This window comes from Carassius carassius, chromosome 28 (genome assembly GCF_963082965.1).
Source record: "Carassius carassius chromosome 28, fCarCar2.1, whole genome shotgun sequence".
Lineage (NCBI taxonomy): Eukaryota > Metazoa > Chordata > Actinopteri > Cypriniformes > Cyprinidae > Carassius > Carassius carassius.
In genome coordinates this window covers 22,702,801-22,725,308 of record NC_081782.1, presented here as the reverse complement: position 1 = coordinate 22,725,308, position 22,508 = coordinate 22,702,801, and the positions used below count along the sequence as shown (strand labels likewise).

Genomic DNA, 22,508 nt, shown 5'->3' with positions numbered 1-22,508 from the left:
AGGCCCGAGTTTTTGCCTCCACAACCACCCGGGCTGTAGTCCGCTTGGCCTGCCGGTACCTGTCAGCTGCCTCTGGAGTCCCACAAGCCAACCAGGCCCGATAGGACTCCTTCTTCAGCTTGACGGCATCCCTTACTTCCGGTGTCCACCACCGGGTTCGGGGATTGCCGCCTCGACAGGCACCGGAAACCTTACGGCCACAGCTCCGAGCGGCCGCTTCGACAATGGAGGTGGAGAACATGGTCCACTCGGACTCAATATCTCCAGCCTCCCTCGGGATCCGGTCGAAGCTCTGCCGGAGGTGGGAGTTGAAGATCTCTCTGACAGGAGACTCGGCCAAACGTTCCCAGCAGACCCTCACAGTACGTTTGGGTCTGCCGAGTCTGTCCAGCTTCCTCCCCCGCCATCGGATCCAACTCACCACCAGGTGGTGATCGGTTGACAGCTCCGCCCCTCTCTTCACCCGAGTGTCCAAGACATACGGCCGGAGGTCGGATGAAACGACCACAAAGTCGATCATCGACCTACGGCCTAGGGTGTCCTGGTGCCACGTGTACTGATGGACACCCTTATGCTTGAACATGGTGTTCGTTATGGACAAGCTGTAACTAGCACAGAAGTCCAATAACTGAACACCGCTCGGGTTCAGATCAGGGGGGCCGTTCCTCCCAATCACGCCCCTCCAGGTGTCACTGTCGTTGCCCACGTGGGCGTTGAAGTCCCCCAGTAAAACGACGGAGTCCCCAGTCGAAGCACTTTCCAGCACCCCTCCCAGAGACTCCAAGAAGGCTGGGTACTCTGCATTGCCATTCGGCCCGTAGGCACAAACGACAGTGAGAGACCTATCCCCGACCCGAAGGCGCAGGGAAGCGACCCTCTCGTTCACCGGGGTAAACTCCAACACATGGCAGCTGAGCTGGGGGGCTATAAGCAAACCCACACCAGCCCGCCGCCTCTCACCTTGGGCAACTCCAGAGTGGTGAAGAGTCCATCCTCTCTCGAGGAGTGTGGTACCAGAGCCCAAGCTGTGCGTAGAGGTGAGTCCGACTATCGCTAGTCGGAACCTCTCTACCTCACGCACAATCTCGGGCTCCTTCCCCGCCAGTGAGGTGACGTTCCACGTCCCTAGAGCTAGTTTCCGTGTCCAGGGATCGGGCTGTCGAGGCCCCCGCCTTCGACTGCCACCCGATTGTCTAAGCACCGGCCCCTTACGGTCCCTCCTGTAGGTGGTGAGCCCACGGGAAGGCGGCCCCACGTCGCTCCTTCGGGCTGAGCCCGGCCGGACCCCGTGGGGGGAGGCCCGGCCACCAGGCGCTCGCATACGAGCCCCAACCCCGGGCCTGGCTCCAGGGTGGGGCCCCGGCTGCGCCATACCGGGCGACGTCACGGTCCTTTGATTTATTCTTCTCATAAGGGGTTTTGAACCGCTCTTAGTCTGACCCGTCGCCTAGGACCTGTTTGCCTTGGGAGACCCTACCAGGGGCATATAGCCCCGGACAACATAGCTCCTAGGGTCATTCGGGTACTCAAACCCCTCCACCACGTTAAGGTGGCAGTTCAAGGAGGGGATTAATACAATATATTACTGTATATTATGTACATTTAAGCAGATGAGCCTCACAAACCACAAAGTTTCACCAAATTTAACCTTTTTTTTCGTAAAAAGAAAACCAAGCGCAGTAGTTTTATGTTTGATATTTGCCTAAGATCCTTTAGGGACCGTCTGCAAATTTACCTCAAAACGAAACGTAGTACAATAATACAGTAAATTCAAATTAATCAGTTTACAATAAATTAATTATTTACTCATACTGACTAAATATATATGGCCAATAACTTATTTCTTTTTATATGGACACTACACAAATATTTTTTTATATTTCAGTCAGTGGAATTGTCAGATGGTCCCTTGGGTGCGGTAGCGCGTCAATAATTTCTTCAGTTTAAATTTTCAGAATTAATATACCTAGATTGTTTTTAACTCATTTTTTTATGTTAATATAAATTGGTTGCATATTGTTAAAACTAATCATGGTTGATATCTTTGTGGGACTGTCGACTTTATAGATCAGTGGTAATGGAAATCAATTATAAAGAAAATGCAGCGCATTTGATTCTTTTTGACCCCATTTGCTTGCCTGTATATAGTTTGCATAATCATCAATAAAATGTATTCTGAGATCTGAGGTCTTATATCACAGTATTAATTGATTGAGAAGCTCGTCATTGGGGAATCCTGGAGTGTGACGTGAGGGGATCCCCAGTATTACAGTACAGCGACGCACAAGCCATGACACAAAGTTACGGAAACTAAACAACCGAAAGCAATACATGTCTTCCTTAGATGTAATGTTAGTTCTGTACTTCAGCGTTGGGTAAAACACCATTATAATCTCCTTTGAATGCTGCTTACTTGGTAACAGCAAAGATGTTGAAATAAACATACGCACAATCAGCTTTTCCACATGCCCCGATAATCAAAACTTCTGTTTAGCGCTTGCTTAATTTCTGCAGATCAGTTTTTGTAACTGTATTACTTAATCCACCTGTTACTTTGGTCTTATTTAACAGCCGCTTGCACCACCTGCTGGTGAGCGACTGACAGCGGATGGAGATCATTCCTCAGTGCTCTACTGCTATTCCTGCAGCTCCCGGATGTGAAAGGGCGAATTATCTGCCGAATTTTAACCACTGAATTTGTGGAAGCGAATTTGGAAAGTGAAATAAAATGGACCGAAATTTGCCTGTCGAATATTATACATCGTATTTTTTAACCGATTGAATATTTTGGAAGTGAATTCTGGAACGTGAATATGAATTATTGACTTTTTTAATTATGAAAAGGTGTGTGAAATATTTTGAATTGAAATATTCACAGCTTAAATGAACAACTATATAAAATTTCAGGACCTAACAATGCAAGCCCTGGAAATTCAAGGCATTAAAATGCAAGTACTGTTAATGCAATGCATTATTTTTCAGTTAGTGCTATTCAGCATGCTTTTTTGTTTCAAAGACATAAGTCATTATTTTACTTCCATACCCGCGCTCATAACATTTGCACAGAATCAGTTCAGAATCAATCACCAAAAGAACCAGTTCGGTTCAGACGCGCAGTGAGTCAGTTGGCTTCACGCTGAATCACACATGCGCAATATCATCAGCTCCTCAGTTCTCGAATCGGACGCGTCCGAAAGAAACTGTTTTCAGTTCAGTGTACTGATGATCCAAAAACCGATGCAACCGGTTCTTGACTCGAGAATGAGAACTGCTCCGGCAGTGGGCATGTTCGTTCATCATCTGGCTCAGCTGGGTGTTCATCTTCAGTTCGGTCTTAACAGCAGTTCAGTCAGAGTACTGTTTGAGTAAATGAATTACCCCCCGGGATATTGGTTTATTCTGACTCAGAGGAAGTGTCAGTCATGTTAAAAAAGTTAATAGCTTAAGTTATTTGTGGATTAAAGCTTATTGGAGACGCGAACCGTTTCAAACGATTCAGTTCGATTTGGTGAACTGGTTCAACCGGTTCACTAAGAAGAACCGGTTAAATTTAATGTTTCGTTCACGAAACAGACATCACTACTCGATGTGTGAGCCAGGGGTCCTTTCGGATTGCATAGTTTATTAAATCAATGCATAGTAACGCACTGCATTTAACGTCCAGTAATGTTAACGGCATTGTAACGACGGGAAAAGTAATTAGTTAGATTACCCCGTTACTGAAAAAATAACGTCATTACCTAATTATTCCAAACACTGCTGACAACCACTAAACACAAGACGGTGTCAGCGATAATGGCGTTGTCGAAGTACCAGTCACCGGCACAACACTTCTCGTTAATTGAAATTAAAGGCAAGAATGTTTCTGTAACATGCACCTATGCCCAGGAAAAAAGACTATCCACGTCTGCCTCAAGTCACGCAAATCTTATGAACCACCTCACATCAACACATGCTAACATGTTACTGTACTGAATATTTAATGCTGCGTTCACATCAGACGCGACTTGTGCCAATAAATCGCGCTATTCGCACGTAGTTGGACGCTTTACTGTTATTGTGTCATGAAATGTAGTTTTAAAAGTATTTCATGCGAGAATGTAGTTGTTTTAAACTCAAAATATGTGGTTTATTTATTGTTTGTCTTAATTTTGCACTTAAATTTTATTTTCAATATATGTGGTTTATTTATTGTTTGTCTTAATTTTGCACTTAAATTTAATTTTCAATATTTATTTTTTATATGTTATTTCTATGCATATCATATGGCAGGCTGCAATCTATTCAAATAAATACTATTCTAGTTCAAATAAATACAACATTTTTTATTGTGTTTTATTCTTCAATCAGTTAATATATACATCTTATATATTAAAGATGTTATAGGACGTAATAGCGTTATAAAACATTAAAATATGTCACAGTTACTTTGCTGAGTAACTAATTACTTTAACAATGTGGTAACTGAGTTACTAACTCAATTAAATTTTGGGAGAAGTAATTCATAACTGTAACTAATTACTTTTTTTAAAGTAAGATGACCAACAATGGTCACTGTGCATGAAGGGATTAGGGATGTGCAACAGTGATCGAGTAAATGTAAATGATGATCGAATGTTTTTTTTTTTTTTTGATTGGTTATGGCAGCACTTTGGGTGGCGCCCTCAGCTCTGATTGGTTAGCTTCCCACTTGATGCCTCAAAAGACGTAAGACAGATAATCATGGCCTCAAAGTGACGTAGTGATGGCTGGCTTCCTTTTTTGTTTGTCATAGTTTTTATCTTAAATATATTTTAAATTGTATTCAATTATTTAGCAATAACCAGTGATTTTCATGCTGTTAAATAATATTTTGGTTGATCAGAAAGTGCAAATTGAATACAAAATATTAATTAAATATTAGAATACATAAAAAATGTGAATTTATTGTACTTTCATGTTTGTAAAGCGCAATCCAAGTTACACTTTCACATCTGTTTCACAAGTTCACATCTGCTTTGGCAAATTTTTTTCAGATAAAAGTTGCAATAGCTAGCCTACATCTGATTAATTAAAGGTGCCATCTGTCATGTCTGGCAAAAAAATCATACTCCACATTCCATACCAGATGGGGGCAGTATGCCTCAATAAAGTGAATTGGTCTACTCTAGAGTAACAAACGAGAAACGGCATAGTCTCTATGCTCCGCCCCTACCTTCACAACAACCCTACAGCCATAGCCGAAGCCTATAAGACAGCGGTTCTCAATTGCAGTCCTCGCGCCCCACTGCTCTGCACATTTTGAACGTTTCTCTTAGCGCTTCAGACATTTGTTCTATTCGAACATAAGTGCCCTACGAAGTGGACATCACAAGATATTCAGCCATGATTCCAGTTCGAAGTGGACGTATCTATATGTTCCAATCAAAGTGCATTGAAGTGTGCAAGACGTGAATTTAAATTGTATTGATTTACAGAGGTATATGATGTCACAGTTGTGCACAGCACAAATCAGTGAATGAATGTTTCGATGTGAGGTAAACTTCAACAGATTTCCCCTGCTCAGAGAGTAGGGAGCAATGAACAATTGGAACACAGTTCATGCACGGAGTTCATTTCTAACGAGCTGATTATCTGAATCAGGTGTGTTAACAGAGAGAAACATGCAAAATATGCAAAGCAGTGGGGCGCGAGGACTGGAATTGAGAACCGCTGCTATAAGAGGACGTTTTGCCTCCAGAGGAACGTTGGGTGATGTCAAGTGATTTTGAAACATGACATCTTCAAGCTACTCCCCTTCACCTTTACCAGTGAATATGTTCATATTCGTTTTGTTCATATTACATTGAGTTGTATATACACATTATTTGAATTAAATTAATTTGACAGACAGCATTCTGTCAACATCAGACAGCTGATGTTGACCAAGCTAGCGCCAACCAATGTAACCAGAGCTGCCAACTCTCAAGCATTCACCGTGAGACACACGCAATTGACTCTTTTCACACGCTTTCACGCCACACATCAATTTTCTCACGTACAGAAAAACCACGATGCAAAGAGGACACGGAGACCAACAGACTAGACAGAGCAGGTTACTTATGATATAAAAAAATGGGTAAGTTATAGCTAGCTAATTATCAAACGCAGCTACGGTTAGCCATCGCTAACATTAGCACGTTTATAGAACAGCCTTTGATACATTTCTATGTTATAACTTCCCGAAAAAAAATACACAAACATATAAAACAAACTTCTAGCGAAATACTAACAGCATCTAACTTACCAATCCAAAAGAAATGTTGCAAGTTCGGTGTTGAACCTCATTTCTTTCAGGTCCATCAGTTGTCTCCAGCGATTGAAAGCAGTGCCGATGTTTACTCTGGTTCGGCTCCTTTTCTTATCGGATTTGATTTGTGATTCCGAGCGCGGTTGTTTCCCTGTAGCGGGTGGTGGTCTCTTGCCAAGGGCTTCAGTCATCCGTCCACTCTCTTCCCTGAACTGAAATGAAGTAGTGGGCTGTACTTTCCACACGATTGACATCAGGTTCAAGTACGCCCACAAGCCGTGCGAGTTATTCGTGTATTGCAGGTTGGCTGGTGGTTATGTTGCCCGCATACCGCCTCCCATGGCCGAAACTGGTATTACGACACCTGTCGGGCCGGGGCTAGTAATGCTAATGCTAATTAAGGTTGATATCTCTGCAGCACTATAACTTGACATTTTTTTAATGACATCATCGCCCTTATTTCTTCTCATTCTTTTGATGCGTGTAGGTCATTTTTTGGATATTTTTACCTCAATTTTTGCACATGGCACCTAACATGAACAATTATTACATGCTGAAAGCGCTGCATATCAGCGATTCGTTTTATGCTCATATGAGCAATGCCCGATAATGATTATATTGCTTTTAAATGTTTTATTTTTCTATTATTATTGTTATTATTTTATTACTTATGTTATAATAATGCAGCCAAGCTTTTTTTTCCCGTCATATTTGTGGGCATAATTCAATGCAAAACGCGCAGGTGGTTTATGGAAAATAAAACTTAATTACAAGTATTACACTTAATAACGTAGATGAAAATATAGCACAAATATGCCATATATTTATAATGAGAACTTTATAGGAATCTATAGTAAAATCTGTCCTTGCCCATCTTTCAGCGCGCTGTCATGAAAACGCATCAGCGTCTGCTCGGTCTGAGGCGCAAGTAATTTATCATAAATGAAAATTATTATATTCAGTCACTTCTCCTACTTTTACTTAGTGATATTTAGTGCCAGTTTATCAGGAACTGATAATTGTGTTCTCTTTGACTTGTTGAATGAAAACAGTAATTTATTCACAAATGTTTTATGTGATATTCCAGTTTTGTGCATAAGTTAAATTCTCATGTTTGGGTGTAAACAGAGCTAATGTCATAAAAAATGAAAATAGAAATTAAGTTCTATAATAGCAGGTAATTCAAGTGTTTCTAAATTCATTTACATTGCCTCTGGTTCAATTAATTATTCAAGACTATTATCCCATGTACTAGCAATTTTGCCATTTGTCAGTCATAATTATTGTATAATTATCATTATAATTATTTTCCTAGTGAAAACAGTTCAGTTCTATATAAAAAGCTGTTTCAAGGTTCACTGACAACTTGGTAACAAATCAAGTAAATTTTACTTTTGACATTAGACCGTTTCAGTAAGCTGAATGTTAATGTCTTAATGAGTGTTAATGGTTTTTTTTTTCTTTCTGCATTTAATAAGAAAGATTTCTAATGATGGCATTCTTAGCAGGTAGTTTTTCTCTCGTTTGAAGCTAAATCAGAAAGGCCACAGAAACTTTAAAAGTTTCTTGTTCTCTCATACACTAAATGGGATTTTCCCTTCTGAGCCTCACAACCACGTTTTTTCCCTGTTAAAAATATTTACATATTGATTAGTAAATTATTAGTAGTGTGATAAGCATAAGTGAGCTGAAGTAATTTACAACCCATATAACCCTATTGAACATTTCAAAGAAACTCATCCAACATACACACACAGCTCTTACTTTTTATTAAGCATAAGGTTTATGTGTTTTAAGTACATATTAAATTTCCTTCCGTTTACACAGTTTTAATATATAGTAATACAATATGACTCATATTTGAGTCATACAAAAATGAATAGGTCAGATTACTTTATTTGAAATAATGAACTGAATGCATTTTAAAGCAACTGAATGTCCTTTTTTTTTTTTTTTTTTGCAACTTTGGAGCCCAATACAGTTGGTCACCATGCATCCCAAATGAATGGTAATTTTATATGCAGTTCAAATACATAAATATTGCATTTAAGCTTTTAATATTTCTTGTAGTTCACATAGCAACATTCAGGCAAGTACCTACAATGGCCCTAGCATCAAGGTGGAAATTTTAGCAGATAAGCAGCGCTTACATTTTCTTTGGAAATGTAAAAATCTGGTTTGTCATTGTTATTTCCAATAGAAATTTCCAGCTGTTTCCCCTGTAGGCATCGATGACAAACAGTGCCATGCACAGAAATGTTTTTTTTTTAATCTATTTATTTATTTTTGTATGTAATGGTGACTGAATAAAACAAGTGCTTTAGTCTAATCTCTGAAGTCATCCACTCCTCCCCCACACTTCCTGCTGACGAAACGCCATAATTTTCACCGCCATTTTCAGGTTACTACCAAGTTGCAGTAAGCGCTCTCCCTTGTGCTCTTAGATGGGTTAGAGGAGTTTGCCACGTAATCACTTGAAACAATTACAGTTTGACTTATTTAGCAAACCCCCCATCCCATCTTCTCGAAACACTTCTTCATAGGAAGCCGTCACCTCCAGTGTCTGACCTTTTGCCCTTCCGAGAACAGATTTGCACCCTTAGGCCACGCTCCAATGTTAGCGTCATCCGCTCTCTTGTTGAGAGGAGGAATTAGACCACAGAAAGCACTCAACTGTAGTGCTCAGAGAGAGTAAGCGGTGACTTCTACCTACTTGCTGTGTTTTTTTTCTTACCCCACTGCTGTAGACTGCCTGTTATGATGTTGCAAGTTTCAAAATAGCAGGTTTACAACTGAATAGCAACATAGTATGTTGTTTCTCCTTTTTTTTGTTACTCAACGCTTGTGCACTGGAATTACCTGCCTGTTAAATCAGTGGGGCAGTGTAGCAGGTCACAGAATTTCACTAGTGTTATAACAGTACCAGATTGCAGATGCTGTTTTTAATAGAGCCCGACCGATATGGATTTTTGGGGGCCGATGCCGATATTAACTCGAAAAGAGCCGATTTATAAGCCGATATTTTGATTTGAAAAATAATCTGGATATTAGACCCATTTCCTATAAACTGCATTTACACAACATTCAATAGCAAAATATCTGCCTGTTCTATGTATGTGGGCTGTATAAACCATTTTCCAGAATGGACTATGTTAAAAAAAAAGCCTTAGATTACAGTCTCAATGACTAAACAATTGCACATCAAAAGTATATATTTTTTAATGATCAAAAAACAGTCTGGTTTTAAACATTTAACAGTTTTACTTTCTTCCAGTTGAAGCTGGTTTTAACAGTCTTTGTGTTTACTGTAAATAAATTATAATACTAAAGTTAAAGTATTTGCAGAAGTAGTCCCACACTTTGCTGCTGCAGCATTCACCTTTTTCAGCCATCTGTAGGCAGAAAGAGAGACGGAGAAAGAATAAGCATGTGTATTAATAATATCACCATGTATCATTACTCATGTCATCATTAGAATTATAATAATAATAAACTGGGATCTCCTACATAGGCAAAAATGAGAAATATATATATTTTTTTATTTGTCAAGCAATAGGTATTACCTACTTATATTTAACAATATTATTTCAACATTTTCCTGTTATGTCTGTAAAGCTGCTTTGAAACAATATGTAAAAAAAAAAAAAAAAGCGCTTGTTCAGCTCACATTTATTTACATGTCCCCTCTGGTTTAATCATTTCTGACGCACCTACAGTAGTTACTGTAACTACACTATATTTGCTCTCACAGACACATTCACAACAGACCCGTATATCTTCTCCTCTTCTCTTTGTGCAGTCTGAATCAAAACATCGTCTTGCCTACTATTACCGGAAGATTACGGAATCAATTCGAAGTTGAATGGTTAACGTTAGTGTCATGAACACACCGCTGTCAATTTTGAGAAGAACCACCTTCAAACAAGTTAATAGCAAGCATTTAAGGGGCCTGCTAAAAAGGAAGCTATTAGCGTTAGAGTAACGTAACCAGCCTGAATTCACCAAATTGTTCTCTGGACCTGAGGGTAGCCTCTTCTTCCTTGCTTCTCTCTTAATTCTCATCAGCAGGACTAGCGCTATCGCTCGCTTCTTACAACCGGACAGATACATGTTTGCTGCTGACCGAAAGGAGGAGGAACAGACTATGGCTGTGTCCAAATTCAGGGTCTGCATCCTCCTTAGGATCCTTCCTACCCGGTTGAAGGAGGAGGGGTCCTCCGACGACCGCGAAACCTGGAAGTCGGTGTTTGTGAATTTGGACAGCCTACCCTTCTTTCAGTTCCCTCCCTTACCCGTTGCTCATATCCTGTCGCCTAGCAACCGTGACAGCGCTAAGCAAGAAGCGGGAAAATGGACAAACAAAGTTATTCTCCTCATTTTAAATCTTTTTGAAGGAATAAAGCAATTAAATAAATCAAATACTTTCTTTGCTCGTTGTCGGAGAGTTTTTTTATATCAGACTACAAGACAGTCATATCCAGGTAAGCCATTATAGCCTATTTTCATTTATGTTTTAAAACAAAATGCCTAACTAGACAACCACTGAAAAAAAATATTTTTTTGAAAAGCCAGTTTTTAAAAAACTTACTCCTCTCCCACTCCGCTACCGCTCGCTTCGTCCGCCATTACGCTCTGCCGAAAAGAATTATGGGATAGGTAGGACGGGAAAGGCTCCACCACATCCATTCTTCCAATTCGGGGAAAAGGAGGACGTATTTGTGGGCTGCATTTGAAGGATCCTACGAATTTGGACAGCCTTCGTCGCGGCGCTGTGACGTAACATCCTTCAAATGAGTACTCCGAAGGATGCAGACCCTGAATTTGGACACAGTGTATGAAAGAGCTCCCGCTAAACGTTTTTAAAACTCTGCCTATGCCATAGGGCAGCGCAAATCGCGTTGTATCTGAAGGGCAACGCTGAGCCCAGCGGCAAGCGCCGTGCATACCGCGTACTGTGTGAAAGGCCCAATTACGCGGTCATTATGTGGGAAACACACCGCAATAGAATAAGAATAAGTTAAACGCTAACGTTATAGTTTGACCTCCTATTAACGTTCGCGCTCTTCCACTGATAAACATGGTATTAGCTTTGTGGCTAATCTAATATAGCAATGCATTAGCGGCTGTAAGTGATGTTACAGAATATTTAGAAGTGATAATGATAGGACCGTTAGCTAGAACTACCACACAGTTTTTATATACAGGGTATGAACTAAATCTACAATCATTTCACATGACGAACGACAGACTCACCGTCAAAACAGTTGATTGCTTTCTTCTGTAGTGGACTTCTGGTGCTGTTGTTAACTCTGGAGCTGCAGAGCTCTCTCTGGTGGGCACACTGTGCAACACTCATAACATGAGTGAAGCATGAGACTCTGTTTCTCATGTTTCATCGGCCGTTATAAATGCCGATGCTGATTTAAATGCAATTAGCTTATATCGGCTGGCCGATATATCGGTCGGGCTCTAGTTTTAATGTTAAAAGTATAATAAGGGCTGTCAAGCAATTTAGTTTCTAATCAAATTAATTACATGATGTATTAGAGCTGAAACAACTAATCGATTTAATCGATTAAAATCGATTATTAAAATAGTTGTCAACTAATTTAGTCATCGATTAGTTGCTAAATAACTTTTATTTGCCGTAAGTGGCTCATTTCATGCATATTTTAAATCTGCGGTGACCAAAGTGTGGCAGTAATGAGCCACCGGAGGTTTTACTCAGCCAGTACAGCAGGAGAAGTAGCGAATAGCCAATAGCTGGCCTCGTTTTATGTCACGTGCTTCCCAAACAGCTCTCTGCAGCATTCAGCGAGATGGTGGAGACAGACGGCAGTGGAGTAAGCTCGAGAAAGAAAGAAAAAAAAGCGGAAGATAAAACTAACGAAGTCATCCAAAGTGTGGGAGTACTTTACTTTGAGCCTTCAAAAAAAAAAAAAAAAGAGTAACCTCTAAACTTTGCACTACTGAACTGACTTTTATATGTTCAGATTCTCCAGTACAATGTTGTTTGCAAATGTTAAGATGTTTAGTTGTAAAAGCTGATAACATTGCTTTTTAACAGTTAACATTTAAAGCTTTACAAACATGTTCTGTGATCAGTTTTTCGTTTACCAGTTCATAATTCAGTCTTGCAGCCTAATTATGACTGAATGAGAGAAGTTAATGTTTAAATGTATTTGAAATGCACTTTTTTTCCTAAGTATTCACTGCTCTTTTTCACACAGCAAGTTTTTTTGTCCATTTTTTTCATATTTTTTCAATACTTTTTTTCTGATGGATTTTACTTTAAAATGTGAGTTCCATTCAGGTTTCATGCCATTGGCACTTTATTCGAATGACTGTTTACAATTTCACAGCATAAGCTATGAAGCTGTTTCCCAGGTATAAGTTGTGTGTTTACAGGAAAAATAATAATAATAAAATGCAATGTACTGCAATTTTATTCTGTTTTATTCTTATTCTTAGTGAAAATATGTTCTGAAAGATTCCTTAATAAGCTTTGTTCGGGATGTTAAACTACTTTAGGAGCCCTAAGGACTGCCATGGTGAAAACATTATTTAAAATCTCCTTGTGAAATTTGCTAGAGTACGTATGGGTCAGTGTTTTGATTGCAGAAGAGTTCGACAAAGGATTACTAGCACATAATAAAACACAACTCCAGGTATGTTTTTGATGAGGAAATGACAATGCAAAATGGTTAAAATCTCTTAAAAGTCTGTTGAATGATAAAGACTCTTTATTAATAAGTTACTTGGGGAAAAAATGGGCAAAACTAAAATATAAGTACATAAACCGATTAATCGTAAAAACAATCGACAGATTAATCGATTATCAAAATAATCATTAGTTGCAGCCCTATGATGTATCATTTTGGGCCAATTTAAAGTTTAATTTAAAGTAATTATTGTGTTAAGTGAGAAAAGCATATACAGTACAGAAAAGTAGCTTCAGAAACATTTTGTACATTTTCAATATTTTACACAAATTTTAAAGGCTACAATGTGGCTGTAACATTGTTTTCAGAAGCTGCATCTTAAGTGGCTTTTAGGTATATTTACACCAAATGTTCAGTGGTGGCATGAATGCATTTACACTGCTATTAGATAATTGCATAAATAAGGCTATGAGATTAATACGTAAAAAAAAAAAAAAAAAAAAAAACTGAATATTGAAATATGAAAGAATTTCTTACATAAATTAAACAATACTCTTAAGGCTAGGTGTTCACCACATCATATGTTTTTTTCCGGAGGCTAGCATATTTTTTTTTCCAATTGTTTTCAATGGGAGTTTTAAAACACCAGCAGCATAAAGATGCTGAGCATTTATTTATTTTTCTAAGTTGGCGAGAGTTGAATAATGTTCAACTTTGGGTAAAATGCAGCACTCATCACTGTCACTTTTTAGTCAGCCGTCCAATCTCAGTGGAAGGGGGTGGGGCAAATATCACTCCAACTAATTTTCATACATTATGCTTGTACTACGACTAGACTACAATGGAGGGCAAGTTAATATAGCTTGTCTCTGAGAATTGATGTCTATACCATATGAGATTCCGAGTTTACTACTAATATTAATATAAAAAGTAATTATAATTCTTGCAACATTTAATTCATGATGCATCTGCCTCCTCACTTCTGTGGATATTCTTTATGATAGCAACCAAACCACCTCAACTGATGAAAATACTGTGCTGCAAATGCCGATTTCAGCTGACTAAACATGCTTTGGTGGACACACGGCCTAAAAATAAAACCACCAGTAGGTGGCGGGAAGTCCCTGTCTTAATGATTGAGTCATTCAGTCAGCTAATTCGTTCAAATGGCGGATTCATTCAGAAAAGAAAGAAGTCAATTATGAATGGATTACTGAATCATTACTACATTCATTCAGAACCGTGGATTCATTTAATAATGAAACATTGGTGTGTGTTGCTAAGAAAGGCCAAGCAGTTCTGCTGTGACTTTGTTTGAAACCGTTTTCATTGGTGAAATAGAGCAAACACAGACAATACTCATTTTGTCTAAAACACCATGAACTTCTTGTTGATTGAACTGTTGTATAAAATCAATAACACATTTACAAAATGCAGATATTAATTAGAAATTTTGTAAATTATTTATTTTATTTGAAACGGGGACAATGCACAAATAAACATTAAACCTGATAAACAAGAGAATATGTCTTGGGCCAGGTTATAGCAACAATTGCTAATTTCCACCTGTAGTCCCTGGGCAGGTATGACAAATTTAAAAAAAATAACAATTTTAAAATAGAAATTTCACAGAATTATGGATAAAATGATGTCCATTGAGATTACAGACAAACAAGTTTGCAAAAAACAGAACCAGGGAGGCCATCAACCCATTTACTCTCTGTCTCCTCTCTCTCCAGCAAACACACTTAAACAGTTCAGTAGCATCCTAAGCTCACACCCACACACACACCCACACACACACACACACACACACACACACACACACACACACACACCGGTATACTATCTCAAATATGTGTGCAAACTTGCTTACTTAGCAACCAACTCTTTGTCAGGCATGAGAAAGTGTGAGAATCTGTGCACAAGATATGTTCTGTGGGAAGGGTATTCCACTGCCTCATGGTCACACATGAGAAGGAGGAGCTCCCAAATTGGGTTTTACGTTGTGGGAAGCTACATTCCCCCCTTGTGACACATCTAGTTGTTCGCACTGTTTTTTCGGAGCAGAGTGTCACAAACTTTTTTAGAGGGGGAGCAGTAGCACTATATATGACTTTATGCACGAAGAGCTTGTAACACTCCAAAGAGAAAGGGAAAATTTTAATCGCATCATATGACCTCTTTAAGTTAAATATGATTACAATTTTCTTAAGAATAAAAAAAAAATTATATAATCTAATGGTATAAACTATATAGGGAGCCCTGTTACTTGCACATTAGTGTAGTATTAAAGTCTGGTCTGAGTCTGGTAGTCTCTCCTGATATTTTGAGGTTAAAAAATTTGTGAAATGGCTTCAATACCTTATTTTAATATTGATTTGGCAGGAAAGTACAAAAAGATGTTGTGCACGAGGTCTGACTGACGGCCGTTTACAAAACAATGTTTTCGGCCAAAAGAAGGAAACTTTTAATTCGTTTTGCCTGTTCGCTTACACGACAACATCATTTGAATAAACATTTTGGGGACTGAAAATGTGTATTTTTGAAAATATATTTTGAAAATACCACATTATCGTTTCCGTGTAAACCCCCAAAATGGGAATCTTTGATAACGGTGATGTAATGCTCATGCGTAGTACGAGTGAGGTATGTTGACATGAACCGTACATATTGATTTTAAAGGCAAGCGCAAACAAACATGCACAATCTGCACAATCTGACTTTGCTGCAGCCTGGAATTGAACTACTGGTTTCGTCTGGTCAGAGGAGAACTGGCCCCCCAACTGAGCCTGGTTTCTCCCAAGGTTTTTTTCTCCATTCTGTCACCGATGGAGTTTCGGTTCCTTGCCGCTGTCACCTCTAGCTTGCTTAGTCGGGGTCACTTCATCTACAGCGATATCGTTGACTTGATTGCAAGTAAATGCACAGACACTATTTAAACTGAACAGAGATGACATCACTGAATTCAATAATGAACTGCCTTTAACTGTCATTTTTGCATTATTGACACTGTTTTCCTAATGAATTTTGTTCAGTTGCTTTGACGCAATGTATTTTGTTTAAAGCGCTATATAAATAAAGGTGACTTTGACTTTGACTTTGACAATAATAGTTGTTGCTGCTAAAGATTTTGTTAATGCTTCTTCAGCAAAGTGTGGATTTACTTCAATATTACAACCAACAACGGAGGTGCATCAATAACATATAATCGTCACTACCCTACAGGTAGTGTTCACTAACAAGGTGACAGCGCCAACTACTGGCCTGGCATACACAATACACAGTCTTTGGCAGTTTTGTGGATATGTGTAAACACGAATCATTTTGAAAACATTGTAGTGTATACGTGAAACTTTTTTAAACTGCAAGGGAAACCCTTTTCCATTTCTGACTACATTGTTGTTGAGTAAACATAGCCTGAATTAAACCTGTAACGCTGTTAATACCCTACTGACTCATTTTGCTCATTTTCGTAAAGCCTGTGTCTGCTGAAAAGAGGTTTAAGTCTTAGCAGGATTCATCTTACTGAGCATCACCTATATAACCTGACTTTGTGTGTGGGTTTAAGTAGGGGACTATCTAATGGATTAAGCTGATCGCTGCGGCCGGTGAGAACGCATGCGCTAGATACTAATGAGCTTCAAGGACACGTGTCATTTCCTCCTTATTACCTTCTGCTTGTGACTCATTGCAAGCCTGATACATAGAAGAGAGAGAGAGAGAGTGCTCACTCGGGCCATACCCCCATACTATGAGTTGATTAGTTAATTTGAATTCATTTCAGAGTGCATGCGTGTGGACGTGGCAGGGAACAAATGGCACATTTTCATTCCTCTGCTGTGTGGCACCCAGACAGGTCAAAAAGTCCCTTAATACAATGAATGGAGCTTAAAATAAGTTAAATTTTTTATTTTGCACAATTCTAAAATAAGAAAGAAGTGGTGAAAAGCCTCTCTGCCCTCTTGCGTTTGACGTCCCACTCTATGCTCGAAACCACGACTGACCCTGAGTTTGCGGAGTTCCTGGCTATAAAAGCCAAATAGAGCACAAATTAGTCAATGGAAACACTATTTTTATTGTTCTTCCCCCATAAACTTATGAATGTGTAAACTCAACAGTGTAATTAAAAGTCAAGCCTAAAGGGTGTCCATACCACTGTGGGTGGAAGGTTAAAAATGACCAAATGAGCAAAGGAAAAAATTATTCTCACAGGCTAAAGAGAGGATCATGTAAGCATAATTTATATATTATATTATCTCCACAATGAACTTTATATAGCACTTTTATATTTCACTTTTTTACAGAGTTGTTTATAGGAAACGCTGCTGTTCAAATGAAAGATGTTAAGACTTTAGAATTACTTTACCAACACTTTAGGATTGTTAAAAATTGATTAAAAGTGTAAAGACTTTCAAATAAATGCACTTTTTTTTTAAACATTTTTTATATACATTCTATTCAAAGAAACCATAAACTTGTATCATGGTTTCCACAAAAATATTAAACCGCACAACTCTTTTCAACATAATAATCAGCACATTAGAATGTTTTCTGAAGAAATGACTGTTAAAATTAAGCTTTGCCAGAAATAAATTACATTTTAAAATATATTAAAATAGAAAACAGTTAAAGTATAATACTATTTTACAATATTAGTGTTTTTATGGTCTTTTTAATCAAATAAATTGTATGTTTAATCTCTAAACACAGCATCAGACCTCTCCTTAATAAGTTGCATGATTTAAAAGTATAGCATAAACAGTGCAAGAAAAATTAGGTGCTGAGGTTTATGAATGAGGTGTTAAAATCTAACAAAATGTGTTCTGTATTAGTATAGCTTAAGATAAAACATATGTTGTTGATGTCTATTTGACAATAATGTACTTAATTGTGAGGAAATAATTATTCCGCAATTGTAATATTTGAACACTTGCATGCATGCAGTCATTGTGGCGGTTCTGAACACGTGCTTGTTAATGGAGGAATTGAATCAAGACCGTATCCTTTGTGGTTGCAGGAGCAAGCAGTGCCTCTCCTGTAGTGTGGATGAGGGAGTCATGGCTGATCACACCTCCCCACTGGAGTCCGACCAGTTGCTCAGCCCAGACATCCCAATGCTCACCTCCCCGCCTCCACCGCAGCACCCCCCCAACATCGTCAACGGAGATGGACCACAACAGGTAAGATAAATCCGCATCGTTTCTTCATGCTCACTTGTGTGTTCTCTCTTAAGTCCTTCAGCAGACTGCTGAAATAATTTCACTTATATGGTTCTGTTGAACCCAGGAGAGCAAGCTGAGCTAGGTCTGTCTGTTGATAATAATGATAATATATGAGAAAGAGTGTATTTCTAAATTATTTTAGATTTTGTAGTGAAACATAAAAATATGCATAAAATGGCATGCTGGTACTTTTTGCCCTGATGATTATGGAGCTGTGACACTTCCACAACTTACTTACTCTGAAATAACTTTTCAGCTTTATTTGCCTTATATGCTGCTGAGCTCAGAAACACTTTCTCTAGGGATGCCCAGTCAGTCACGTCCAATGGCTTGTTGGTGGTCACATTGTGATGGCAACAAATAAAGGAAAATACTTTTAAGACTACAGAGTTACTTTTGCAGTAGCTTAATCTTTAAGAGTCAAGAAACGAATTTATTATTCAAATACAGTTTAATCAAAATACATTTCTAAATAAATAGACCAGTATCGGAAAAAAATAGATTTGGCAGTTCAGAAAGACTTGAGAGACAAATAATGAAAATATTATTTTTGGTATCCACAGCATTTTAGTCTCCAGTGGATGGGAGTCAAATAATAATAAAGCAGATTACAAGGTGGAGTGTAATTCAAAGAGATTTATTAAACGACTCCCGACCAAACAGAACCGCAACAGTTTAATACACCCTTGCTTTTTCTACACTCTTTTCAGTTCTCCTGTCATTAGCTTCTGCTGTTACCTAATATTACATGTGTTCCTCTCGTTATCTTCTATTATTTCCTAAATTTATCAGCTAATAAGTTATATTACCAGCATTCAACAAAATAAAAAGGCAAGGAATATAATTTAAATAAGATATCTAAATATGCAGTATTTCGTTTTTATGATAAATTCATGAATAAAATGGTGCTGGGCAACAATTAATTGTTATTAATCAAAATCCAAATTAATATATATATATATATATATATGTATATATATGTGTGTGTGTACAGCCATGGCCAAAGGTTTTGAGAATTACATAAATATTAGTTTTCAAAAAGTTTGCTGCTAAACTGCTTTTAGATCTTTGTTTCAGTTGTTTCTGTGATGTACAGAAATATAATTACAAGCACTTCATACGTTTCAAAGGCTTTTATCGACAATTACATGACATTTATGCAAAGAGTCAGTATTTGCAGTGTTGGCCCTTCTTTTTCAGGACCTGTGCAATTCGACTGGGCATGCTCTCAATCAACTTCTGGGCCAAATCCTGACTGATAGCACCCATTCTTTCATAATCACTTCTTGGAGTTTGTCAGAATTAGTGGGTTTTTGTTTGTCCACCCGCCTCTTGAGGATTGACCACAAGTTCTCAATGGGATTAAGATCTGGGGAGTTTCCAGGCCATGGACCCAAAATTTCAACATTCTGGTCCCCGAGCTACTTAGTTATCACTTTTGCCTTATGGCACGGTGCTCCATCGTGCTGGAAAATGCATTGTTCTTCACCAAACTGTTGTTGGATTGTTGGAAGAAGTTGCTGTTGGAGGGTGTTTTGGTACCATTCTTTATTCATGGCTGTGTTTTGAGGCCCTCTTTACAAGAATTGAACCGCTTTCCTTGAAGTTCTTGATGATCCTATAAATTGTTGATTTAGGTGCAATCTTAGTAGCCACAATATCCTTGACTGTGAAGCCATTTTTATGCAACGCAATGATGGCTGCACGCGTTTCTTTGCAGGTCACCTTGGTTAACAATGGAAGAACAATGATTTCAAGCATCACCCTCCTTTTAACATGTCAAGTCTGCCATTCTAACCCAATCAGCCTGACATAATGATCTCCAGCCTTGTGCTCGTCAACATTCTCACCTGAGTTAACAAGACGATAACTGAAATGATCTCAGCAGGTCCTTTAATGACAGCAATGAAATGCAGTGGAAAGGTTTTTTTGGGATTAAGTAAATTTTCATGGCAAAGAAGGATGCAATTCATCTGATCACTCTTCATAACATTCTGGAGTATATGCAAATTGCTATAATAAAAACTTAAGCAGCAACTTTTCCAATTTCCAATATTTATGTAATTCTCAAAACTTTTGGCCACGACTGTAGATTAATTAGATACTACTCAAGATTTTGCTTTAGTATAATTTTCGGGACAATTAGGGCCAGATTTGGGATTCGGGACAACAGTTTAGATTTCGGGACTGTCCCGAATTTTTCGGGACGTCTGGTCACCCTACCTGAAAGAGCTACTGCATTACTTCATTAGCTTGCGTCTGACCTGCAAAACAGATGTCCAAATGAGCATACCGGTACACTAAAAGCACGTTCTGGGCGCACGGAGAGGTGGCAGTATGCTCAAGAGCTATATTTGGAAGTGGTGGTACTGAGTACCGGTGCGTACGGGCCCACTTAAAGCACTTTATATACACACACACCGTACACACACACATACTATGTACAAAAAAAATATTATTTATCGTTGCCCAGCACTAGATAACCAAATTATAAATGCTACTACTATTATTACTACTACTAATAATAAAAAAATGGCAAAAGACTAAAAACACAAAACTATAACAGTTATAAACTATAACTATAACATTTAATTAGAGGGAACTGCAGAGTATTTAGCAAAAAAACGTAAAATTAAATCCGGAAAGTTATTCACCATTGCGGTCCGGCCTAAAAATTCAAATAAATAAATAGGGCGGCAAAATGTACATTGTATCTACATCACGGATGGTGTGTGAAACAAGAGGGCGATAAAAAAATGCATTTAAGATAATTGTGTTATTCATGACGGTGCTCATTTTCTTTTTAAAAAATAAATAAAAAATATCTTAAATAGCTTTTTTTCAGTTGCTGCAGTGCAATTGTTCTTGTGATATTAGTATGCTTAAAGTATGGCATAGCTTCCAAAGGGTCGGCATCAGCTCTTGTGGCTCTGACCAGTCCTTACGTCACTGACCCTGACCCAGCACAGAGACGTGTGATAGTGGGAGTAAAGGCCATGGAGAGGAGCTGTCCATCCGTCGCTGCTCCCTAAGGCTGTCATGGTGAGAGTTATTGGCCGTGACGAGGCTGGGTGCCACTGCTGTCACTTTCATGGACGTCAGGCTGATTTATTTTAAGTGACCGTCACTGTCATTCCCAAGACACTGATGCATTTTCACTTTGTTTGAATGTCATATATTTTTTAGTTTTGTTTTTAGAAGCTGAATTTCAGTCTGTCTTATTGGTAATTACCATTAAATTGCAATGAGTAATTGCATTCTTATGTACACTTGTGGCTTAAATTATAGTGCACTCATAAGTGTAAACCACTGTTTCCGAACTCTTAAAGATATAAACCATAAAGTCTGAAGAATCCTGGAAGATAAGGATGTTTTACACATCCACTGTATGTACTGGAAGTCTGTTCTGGCTCGGCAAGGCCATGTTGTTGTTATTAGTGTGTTATTGACTTTTCAACTCCCTGCGGCGATCACCTGACAAGCCCTTTCCAATCATCCTTACGGTCGGCTGAGCACTTAAAGAGGCAGAAAATGCATACGCACCGTCCCCTGCTCCAATCTTCCATTCCTATGACCCTTTTCATTCCCGTTCATTTTTATCACCTCTTGCTCGCCTCATTCATGAAACCACAGGTTATGGAAGTGCATTGCCAAGCAAACTCATTTGTAGAAATGGCTTCCGTAGAGTGTGGAATCTGTATGATGCCTTTTGCTTTTTTTTTAAGCCTTATCCTACTTTTCTTAGTTTCTATGCAGTGGAAAGCAAGATTAGGATGCAGACGCTTTCTTCCATGAGGGAACCGATAGATGTCGTCTGTCAAGATCAAGATATGCAAGAGATAGCATGATGGGTTTCATGTCACACCTCTACTGCAGTGCCAGAATACAATAGGAATCTTTACTGGTGCAAAAAGCCAGGACTAGCACTAGCTCAGTGTTAATTACCACGCAAGCGTGTGCCCGTCTTCGTGTTTGTTTGTGCCCTTGGCATTTTTCTCCATATGTGGCCTTTTACGCCTACAACTAATCACAACCGTGGCACTCTCCAGGTGTGCGTTTGATGTTCGCAACAGGGAGGGCTCAAGGTAAAGTAACTCTAACTAAGTGACTCCTGGTGTTAGCTGGTCTGCATGTCAGAGGAAAAGTGCTTGTGTAAGTGAGACTGGGTAAATGTGAGAATACGAAACCAATGGCAGGAGTTTTCTCTCTGAGTCCTGAGTGTCCGTGACACATCCTGGCGAAAACAGTAGTGACAATGTGCCATGGTGACCTATGCCTCTGACTTGACCTTTCACTCAGCAACCGGGTTCCCTCCTCGCTCTTCCTCTCTGCCCCGTAGCACTTGTGCATTTG

General features: G+C 38.8%; 1 protein-coding gene across 1 annotated transcript in view; it reads left to right on the top strand.

Annotated features, from left to right (window-relative positions):
• LOC132108205 (fibronectin type-III domain-containing protein 3a-like) overlaps positions 1-22,508 on the top strand; it is a 101,058-nt gene that overhangs the window by 13,963 nt on the left and 64,587 nt on the right. The window contains exon 2 of the mRNA XM_059514833.1: positions 17,951-18,113. Coding sequence (XP_059370816.1) covers positions 17,991-18,113 — 123 coding nt within the window. The 5' untranslated portion in view covers positions 17,951-17,990. The remainder of the gene's footprint in view (positions 1-17,950; positions 18,114-22,508) is intronic.